General features: G+C 45.7%; 1 protein-coding gene across 1 annotated transcript in view; it reads left to right on the top strand.

The window, feature by feature from the left end:
• The first annotated feature begins 281 nt into the window (after positions 1-281).
• ngfrb (nerve growth factor receptor b) overlaps positions 282-10387 on the top strand; it is a 180362-nt gene continuing 170256 nt past the window's right edge. Inside the window, exon 1 of the mRNA XM_070864031.1 lies at positions 282-421. Coding sequence (XP_070720132.1) covers positions 353-421 — 69 coding nt within the window. The 5' untranslated portion in view covers positions 282-352. The remainder of the gene's footprint in view (positions 422-10387) is intronic.

Genomic DNA, 10387 nt, shown 5'->3' with positions numbered 1-10387 from the left:
CCTTCTCCCCAGCGTGTCTGAGCGAACACACACACACACACACAGTTTTTCAGTATTTAAAAAGGGCTTTGATTGCGGGGATTGCTGCTGACGATTGGGGTTTCGATATGTTGGAGCGCCGAGCGAGGGGAGGGGATGAGGAGCCCAGCCAGCCAACCAGTGACAGGCTGCCAGAGATCATTTCAATGAAAATGCGGCGAGTCCCAGCCTAGAGGCGCAGCTCTGGTCCTGCAGCAGCGAGTGTCCGCCTTTGATTCTCGGCTCCCCGCTGCAGCCATGGAGATGTAATAAAAACAGCTCAGAATCTCGTACAGCAAGCTCCATCGCAGCACGCCAAAAAAAAACAAAGGATATGAAGGCGATCTTAACATCGACAGGCAGCAAGATGGGAATCGCGCTGTTGGTTTTGCTTCTTGCAGGGGTAAGTGATACTTTTTTAAAGATGTTATTTTTTCTTGGGTGATTATTCTGATTGCATCGAGGTCCTGCCTCTTCCAACATAACCTGCGGGCTTGTAACCTGAAGGGCAGACCTTTACAGTGCGTGTTTGCAACAGGGAGCAAGTGCTTGGAGCTGACAGATGAGAATAACATTGATATCCTTCTCCCCCAGCTGCGATCACCGTGTGGAATCCACAGATAGAATAGGCGCCCGGGTTTACACTGCCAACACTCCGCCATCCAGCACCCCGTTCTAGGCGGAGTTCCTCTCGATATCAAGCTTAAAGACATTTTAAAAATAGACCGAACCTAATCAATACAGCTGATCCCTGTTTTAACACCAGGCTTTAGGTCTGTGAAGAGCAGTCACTGTTTCCGGGAGAGATCTCCAGTGCTCTCCAGTGATCTGAGGAGTTGTACAATCCCACCAGGGAGAGAGAGAGAGAGCTAAATGGATCTGGCAGGAGAGGAAATCCCATCTTGTCAGTGACTTTCTGAAACCCTGCTTCGTGCTTTATCAACTCATTTGATCCAGTGTCCTATTGAACAGAGCATTTGAATGGTCACATTGTTAATTTCAGGGGAAACCCGCGATTTTAGTTTCGATTTTAAAGTGAAAGATGTAATCACCAGTATCTGGACAGGTTCAAAATGCTTCTTCCACATCCCGGAATCTCTGAGCCCACACCCTGCCCCCTTTTTTATTTTGTTCTGTGAAATAACTCCGTGTTGCTAAAGTTGAGAAAGTTATTAATTTTCTTTGGCAGCGACCTGCCGCGTCTCCTGGTCGGATTTGCAGGAAGATTTCCTGACATTATTCCCTCACTTTGCCCTTCAGCTCGGGCTGACGGCGATGCTCTCTCTCTCTCTCTCTCTGTCTTTCTGTCTCTTCGCCTCTGCTGATTGAAACCTGACGATTCACCGCAACGAGCCGATGTCAAAATCAATTGCATCTCGATGCTTAAAATTGCCCTCCAATCCGGGGCTGGGGTGGTGAGGGGGGCTGCTATTCAATCCGCCCGTGGCCACATACTGCAGGCAAGGTGCCCTGTGATGGTCTGACTGTTTAGGGAGGGCATTCCAGGCAGTGATGTGACGGGAACAGAAATCTGCTCCCCAGATTATCCCTAGAAAGACATGTTCCCCCTCTTGGGTTACACGCTATTACATGCAGTTTGATTTTCAAATGAGCAGCTTGAATGGAAAATAGAGGGCTCCCCTTTTCGAGAACACTTGTGCAGGAGAGAGGGGTGAGTGTGGAGCAATGGGCAGATGAGAAATATTCTTTCGGGGCTTATTGGAGTGGGAATGAAGAAATGTGAGTTCTTGGATCGGGCGGCGGGACTGTTTGAAAGCAGACAGGGCTGTCACTGTGACAGTCACGGGCAATCAGCCTGCGATTATATTGAAACCGAGCGGGGAGGTTATATTAAAGCAGCGCCGATTTTATAAGCCAGTCCCGCGGTTCATTTGACAGCAGGAGGAACATGAAGATGTATCCGGGGGAGGGGCGGAGAGAAGGCCAGCAGGATGGGGCATGAATCCATTGTATACATGTCCCCAAACCTCTCCGCGTCTCTACGCTCCTTAAAATCTACCTCTTTGACCAAGCTTTTGGTCATCTGCCCTAATTTAGAATCATCGATATTTACAGCAGGGGACGAGGCCATCCTGTCCGACCAAGAGCTATCCAGCCTAATCCCACTTTCCAGCTGTAGGTTCGTAGCCCTGCAGGTTACTGCACTTCAAGTGCACATCCAAGTATTTTTTAAATGTGGTAAGAGGTTCTGCCTCCACCACCCTTTCAGGCAGTGAGTTCCAGACCCCCACAACCCACATTTCTCCTTCAGTGGCTCAGAGTCAAATTTTTGCCTTGCAATATTCCTGTGAAGCACCTTGCGACGTTTCACTATATGAAAGGCGCTATCTAAATACAAGTTGTTGTTGTTGTTTCTGTAAGGCAATGAGAGGTCGAAGAAAAGATTGTAAGGGAAAGGGCAGACACTAAACTACAAAATCTGACGGTACCGAAAACTAGAATTGACTCTGAATGTGTGAAATGTAAAGGGGGGGGGGGGGTTCTGTCCGACATTTCTCTTTCAAATCGCAGCAGCTAGCTAGCTGTCCATTTTTAAGCCTACACAACCTTATAATCGGGAATAGGGATCAGATCCTGAACATTTTCAAGAGGCATACATTGAGTATTAGCTGATCGTGCTGGCGGCTGCTGCAGAAATCGGAGCGGCAGGGGGCGGACTTGCAAGTGACCTTTTTAAAGGTTTTTGAGTTACAGACTATGAACCGCGAGAGATATTGAAATATTGTTTTCAAAACTGCTTCTAAATCAGCACCTCTGCCCGTTTGAGCAGCAGGTCAGAAGATGATGTCAAATGTTACGGTGCGCCTGTTCATTCATTTTATAAACTCTGCTCTCTGGACAGAGTTCGCTCCGGCAGGTAACTTATGAATTGGATAAAACAGGGGGGACCGATTCACTTATTAGATCAACAAAGGCAAAAGTTACAATCACAATTTGTAGAATATGGAATGCTTTGCCGAAATTGGGCATTGAGACAGAGACTATTTAATTCAGAAGGGAATTGAATACGTTTTTGGAAAGGAGGAATATAAAAAGCCACCGGGCAAAGGCAGTGAGATGGGATTGGAACAGATCGATCCAGTTAGCGATCCAGCGCTCGCCTGTTATGGGCCAATGGTGTAACTTCTACCATTCTCGTGCTGGCAGTGGTTGTGCGGCTCGTGACTAAATCTGGCGAATACTGTATATCTGTGAAAGGTAGAGGATTCATTATTAGGCTGGTTAGCTATTTTAGTTCCTTCTTTTTATAAAATATGGAAGCCAGGCTTCTCTCTACCCTCAAAACTAGGCACCCATGAGGCGCTGTGTGCCATCAGCAGCCGCAGAATTGTATTCCATCACAACCTGCAACCTCGTGGCTGGGTCAAAATCCTGGAATTCCCTCCCTAACATTAAATTACATTACATTACAACACTCCAAAAGTACTTCATTGGCTGTAAAGTGCTTCGAGACGGTCGGTGGTCGTGAAAGGCGCTATATAAATCCAAGTCTTTCTAACAGCACAGTGGGAATACCTTCACCATACGGACTGCAGCGGTTCAAGAAGGCGGCTCACCACCACCTTCTCAAGGGCAATTAGGGATGGACAATAAATATTGGCCTTGCCAACGATGCCCCCCTTCCCAGGAACAAATTAAAAAAAAACAAATAATGGCCCTGAAATTGCGGGCAGTGACGTAGTTAAGGAGTATGCCACCAACATCCAAACAAAATCCGCACTTCCCTGGTGCGAGGTCCCCAACGATAACGTGCTTTGAAATGCTGCAGAGTTGTGCACAGCGCAGTGGCCCACGGACCGCGCACTGTTGTACGTAAGTGTGGCTGGGATCACATGGGCAGTGCTCCCTTCTTGCCAATCGGGAAACAGAAATCTTTACAACTGCCTGGTAGTTTGATACATGGTGCTTTTATGAGCTTGTTTTTAAGTGTTTATATATTTTCTCAGTCCCTCCCCTTGCGCTGCGCAAACAGGCTCCTGTGCCTGTTTTCACCAGCCGTAAATTTTCCAAGTGTAATTGCTGTAAAATTGGTGGGCACTCCAGCAATGAGGATTTGACAGTCGCAGCGGATAATCTGTCGAGTCGGAACTTGACAGATTGCAAATTCGGGATTTAGCTGAAATCCTGAACTTGCAGTCAATTTCAAAGGCGGTATAATGGTGTACTCTGAGAGTACGCTGTCATACAGACCGCAAATTCTGCCCCAATGTGTTTCTAACCATTCATTTGCTTGAATTTGTCACTGCCGCCTTTATCTATAATTTACTAAATTATCTTCCACACTTTTTCACCTCATTACTGATTTGAAGTAGATTTTCAGAGTTAGAAAGCAATAACTAATAAAAAATAAATTGGAAATTGACACTGTGAGCACTCTATACGCCCCAGATTGCCTCTTATTCTTTGTAATCATTACAAACCCCATTCTCAATCTCACAGTGCTTACCACCTACCCCAGTTGCCTGGTCTTGTGAGAATATAAGAAAATAGGAATGAGAAATAAGCTTTCAGCCAATCTGGCTTGCTTTCTCATTCAGGATCTGATTGGTCCTCTTATGCTAAACTCATCTCCCTCCACTCCCTGCTGAATTAGCAAGCAATTTAGTTCCTTTTTTGAATGTTTCAACAGAGATGTATCATTCTGTCCTCCATTCTGGCATCATCCCACTTTGCCAATTCCATTAGCCTCACCTAGCTCTGCTCCTTGCATGTGTATGTAAATATTTCTGCGTGTTGGTACAGCCTCATTTCAATCCCAGTCAGTCCCTGTCACATTATCTTAGAAGTTGTCAAAGCCAGCCCGAAGGAGGCGATGGCTGTGAAACATAAGGGAATGGGCTGAGTGGACTGATGTTGGAGCAGTACAGAGTGATATCAAGAGAGTGTCAGGGAGTCCGGGCGACTGAGTGCCCGGGTGACCGGGTGCCCGGGTGTCGGGGGGCTCGAGTGTCAAGGTGACCGGGGAGTCTGGGTGTGGGGCTGATTGGGTGATGGGGTATTTGGGTGTCGGGATGACCGGGGTGTCCGGGTGTGGGGCTGACTGGGTGCCGGGCTGACTGGATGCCGGGCTGACTGGATGTCTGGGTGCCGGGTGTCGGAGTCTTTGGGTGTTGGGGAGTCCAGGTGCGGGGCTGACTGGGTGTTTGGGTGTCGGGGTGTCTATCATCATCATAGGCAGTCCCTCGAGCGAGGATGACTTGGTGGAAGATGCCTGTGCATGAATTTTTTTAACGTGTGGTGACCGTTGCACATCAGCCACCACATGGGCTTGACAGAGCTAAGCCATTATCCAGAGACAAGGGTTAACCAAGACGACTGGAGACCTGCACTGCTGCACAGACTTAGTGACACATACATCGCAGTGTGGGCTGGCGCGTGCTGCCCCTGGGCCCTCGGCTCTGCTGGGCCCCGTACCCTCATTCGCCGCACCTTCGCCCACAATGTTCCAGGGCCTGGCACTCCAACTCTATCAATAGCCCGACCTGCGGTGGTGTTCTCACACAGGTCAGGGCGGCCCATGATGTTCCAGGGCCTGAAGCTCCAGCTCTATCAATAGCCCGACCTGCGGTGGTGTTCACACACAGGTCGGGGCGGCCCACAATGTTCCAGGGCTCGATGCTCCATCTCTATCCATAGCCCCGACCTGCAGTGGTATACTGAGTCGGTAGATACTGAGGTGGGCTCGGAGGTAGACCACCCACAGCAAGGCGCACTGAGATTGAGGAGGGGGAGAGACTGGGACCACGCTTGAAAAATTGTAGCATGTACAGTTCCTATTGCATAAATGGCAGCACTGTTCTGGGAAACTTAAAGCGACACAGCTCCAACAACATAAACTGATTTAAAATCAATTTTAAAATTGTAAATATTCAGAGTGATCACCAGAAAGCAAGCTTCATTGGATCATTGGATTGGTGCATTTACACTGATCGAATCTCCTCAGCTGTCTCTCATTTCACATTAGGCAAATCAGATTGTACATACAGCTGAACAATTTGAATGGACTTCACAAGTATTTACTGCAAATACACCAAATGTGAATTCGATCTAACCTCTAAGAACTACCCTTTCACCAAATGCCATGGCGAGACAGTTTATTTATCTCATGTTGTGCTAGCAAGATTGATTTCGCCCCAGGTACATACAGACCGATAGATGCCGGGTGAGATTGGTAACTACTCTTCCTGAGAGGAAGGTCATTAAAACAAACCACTGAAAAACAGCTAAAAACACAACTCCACAGAAATAAAAAGGACATTTTTTCTCAGTCTTTAAAATACACTTTGTATACATCTATCTTTCAATCTGGAAACTATCGGATCATAATCAAAAAGTATTGTTACTGATTAATCATTCCTGACAAATGAGAGTCTTGGCTAAAGGAGGGATTTTCTGTGTCATATGATCTATCATCCTATTTTCGACGACAACCTGACTCATTACCTCAGCTGTATTGGATCACTAATTAAAAAGGGAAAATTTGCAGGGCTATGTAGAAAGAGCAGGGGAATGAGACTAATTGGTAGCTCTTTCAGAGAGCCGGCACATGCATGATGGGCCCAATGGCCTCCTTCTGTGATGTATGATTCTATGGTTTTATGATTTTATGATCTTTTGTTCATGTGTTTTTTTTTCTTTCTTTCACAACTTAGAAATCCAATAGGGAATTCAGAAGAAACTTCTTCACCCAGAGAGCGATGAGAATGTGGAACTCGTTACCATAGGGAGAATTGAGGCAAATATTATAGATGCATTTAAGGGTAGGCTAGATAAGCATATGAGGGAGAAGGGAATAGAGGGTTATGCTGATAGAGTTAGATGAGGAAAGACAAGAGCAGGCTCGAGTGGAGCATAAACGCTGGCATGGACTGGATGGGCCGAATGGTTTGTTCCTGTGTTGTATATCCTGTGGTATCCTATGTAACTTGACCTTTCATTGACTTACTTTGCTGGATTGGTTTATTCTTGGTTCAGTAAAACACAAGCACAAATAATGGTTCAACATCAGGACATTTATCAAATAATCTGGAGGGAAGACACATTATTCAATAATGATTTTTAAGCCCCTACACTTTTCACAGCCTATCTCCTGCAAGAACGTTAATGTATGAACTGCTTTTTGTCCGCGATTGAAATACAACGGGGAATTAAAAAATCAGATGGCAGTAAAAGAAAGACTTGGACTTATATAACACCTTTCACGACCACCAGACGTTTCAAAGCGCTTTACAGCCAATGCAGTACTTTTTTTGGAGTGTAGTCACTGTTGTAATGTGGGAAACACGGCAGCATAGCAAGCTCCCACAAACATCAATGTGATAATGACCATAGAAACATAGACATAGAAACATAGAAAATAGGTGCAGGAGTAGGCCATTCGGCCCTTCGAGCCTGCACCGCCATTCAATGAGTTCATGGCTGAACATGCAACCTTAGTACCCCATTCCTGCTTTCTCGCCATACCCCTTGATCCCCTAGTAGTAAGGACTACATCTAACTCCTTTTTGAATATATTTAGTGAATTGTTTTTTTTCAGTGGTAGAGTATTTGACTGCAGAATCCAATTTATTCTGGACAGTGTCATATCAAAGTATTTCGTTAGTGCTTCCAAAAATACATTGTTCGAGCCAAAGCATGCTCGAATAGGTCGCTTTTAATAAGGGAAACGGGTCGCAGAAGTTTTCGGAGCACAGGTCCAAAGAGTAGGTCCGAGATAGGAACAGTCTGCAGACATTATGAACTTTGTGTCGAACCCCTCCCCAGTGATCAAAACCACTATCTCCCATGATCACTGACACCCCCATCTCTGCCTCTGACCTGTCTGACTCCCTACGATCATCCGCCGACCCTACATGCCACTCTGTCTCACCCGTGCTGCCCACCACTTCCACCGTGAATTCTACCTCGAGTAGCAGGAACGTACCTGCTCCTGGGCTGTAGCCTCTGCTGCAGCGTTTCCTCAGAGAGCCGGCACATGCACGATAGGCCCAATGGCCTCCTTCTGTGCTGTATGATTCTATGATTTTATGATTTTATGATCTTTTGTTCATGTTTTTTTTTCTTTCTTTCACAACTTAGAAATCCAATAGGGAATTTAGAAGAAACTTCTTCACCCAGAGAGCGATGAGAATGTGGAACTCGCTATCACAGGGAGTAATTGAGGCAAATAGTATAAATGCATTTAAAGGGAGGCTAGATAAGCATATGAGGGAGAAGGGAATAGAGGGTTATGCTGATAGATTTAGATGAGGAAAGACAGGAGCAGGCTCAAGTGGAGCATAAACGCCGGCATGGACTGGATGGGCCGAATGGTTTGTTCCTGTGTTGTATATCCTGGTTGGGAAACTCCTTCTCCTCTTGGTCCACAAGCAGTGCTAGAAGGATGCTTAACTCTTCCACACAGCATTTAGGGTTATGTTATGTCTTGAATAAGGAGACAGCCTAGATACTGCAAGCTCAAAGTAAGGTGTGACCGTCGTCCTTTATTTCAGATCTCAGAGTGCCTCTCCAGCCTGTCTGGCCTCCTTATATACAGGTGCTGCCAAGGGATTGTGGGCTCCCTTGGGACTCCAGGGGATAAGCCTTCTGGTGGTTAGACATGGTATTTACAGATTTACATATATAACAGGTTAGTTTCCTTGTCTCTCTTTAGCTGTCGGGTACCTAGCCAGCCAGGGTTGAATTTAAAATGGAAATAAAATCCGAGGCGCACAACCTCATTAAAATATTTAAATGAGCAACCTGCCTCCTGGGAGCGGATTGGATGGCCGCCCCAAGTCCTGCCTCCGTTGAAAACAGAAATGGGTGGGTTTGGGCTGGGGTCGGGTTTGAAACTTTAAAAATCTTTCATCACACCCATTTTTGGGAATTAAAATTCCCCTCTAAGTAATTGTTCTGGTTTGATTGACCTTATTCACTTTCTTTTCCTAACTTCAATTTTCTAAATATAATCTTTTCATTTATCCCCTTTCATTTCTTTTTATACTGGATTTGGCACAAATTAACATGATGGATATGAGTGGATCATTTTCCATCTTTTGTACGAGGTGTCGTGTCCGGTATCGCCAGGCTTAATGCTACAGTTGGGATATACAGGAAGTTCACTGCAATTGAGCCCAAGGGTCAATGGGCCCCATGTGACCATATGTACATAAAGAGTTTCAAAGGGATACTGACTTCTGAGAAATGTTATGGCAAGTCTTTTTCTTCTTGCTTGAAGAGAGAGCAGAGCCAAAGTATCTGTGCACCTTTCTCATTATGGTGCTTTTTCAATTTTACAAAATTTGTTCTTGGGATGTGGGCATCGCTGAAAGGCCAGCATTTATTGCCCATACCTAATTATTCTTGAGAAAGGTGGTGGTGAGGCGCCTTTTTGAACCACTGCAGTCCGTGTGGTGTAGGTACTCCTACAGTGCTGTTAGGGAGGGAGTTGCAGGATTTTGACCCAGCAACGATGAAAAAACGGCAATATATTTCCAAATCAGGATGGTGTGTGACTTGGAGGGGAACTTGGAGGTGATGGTGCTCCCAAAAATGACTTGCAACATTGTTTTGTGTTCTTTTAAACAATTGGAAAGCGTGCAGTTTTGGTTTCCATATTTACGAAAGGATATACTTGCTTTGGAGGCAGTTCAGAGAAGGTTCATTAGGTTGATTCTGGGGATCAGGGGGTTGACTTATGAAGAAAGGTTGAGTAGGTTGGGCCTCTACTCATTGGAATTCAGAAGAATGAGCAGTGATCTTATTGAAACGTATAAGATTATGAGGGGGCTTGACAAGGTGGATGCAGAGAGGATGTTTCCACTGATGCGGGGGACTAGAACTAGAGGGCACGATCTTAGAATAAGGGGCCGCCCATTTAAAATAGAGATGAGGAAAAATTTCTTCTCTCAGAGAGTTGTAAATCTGTGGAATTCACTGCCTCAGAGAGCTATGGAAGCTGGGATATTGAATAAATTTAAGACAGAAATAGACAGTCTCCTAAACGATAAGGGGACAGGGGTTATGGGGAGCAGGCGTGGAAGTGGAGCTGGGTCCATGATCAGATCAGCCATGACCTTATTGAATGGCAGAGCAGGCTCAAGGGGGCCGTATGGCCTACTCCTGCTCCTATTTCTTATGTTCTTATGTTCTTATAGCTGATCAGCACATTTTCTGAAGGTGGTGCCTCTGTACATATAATTCTCTTTTGAGAAGAAGCTTGCAATGACTCAGTCACATAAAATGTTGGTCTCCCAGAACATGTTTAGATGTGAGTGATGATTCAATGGCGTTAGAAAGAAGTCTTGCCAGTTTTGCTTTGGTTTATTTCCGTCTCTGCAAATGAAGAGTACAGCAGAGAGAGAGA

This window comes from Pristiophorus japonicus, chromosome 21 (assembly GCF_044704955.1).
Source record: "Pristiophorus japonicus isolate sPriJap1 chromosome 21, sPriJap1.hap1, whole genome shotgun sequence".
NCBI classification, from domain to species: domain Eukaryota; kingdom Metazoa; phylum Chordata; class Chondrichthyes; family Pristiophoridae; genus Pristiophorus; species Pristiophorus japonicus.
Note: the sequence above shows the minus strand (reverse complement) of the source record. Positions and strands in the feature narration are given on the sequence as shown.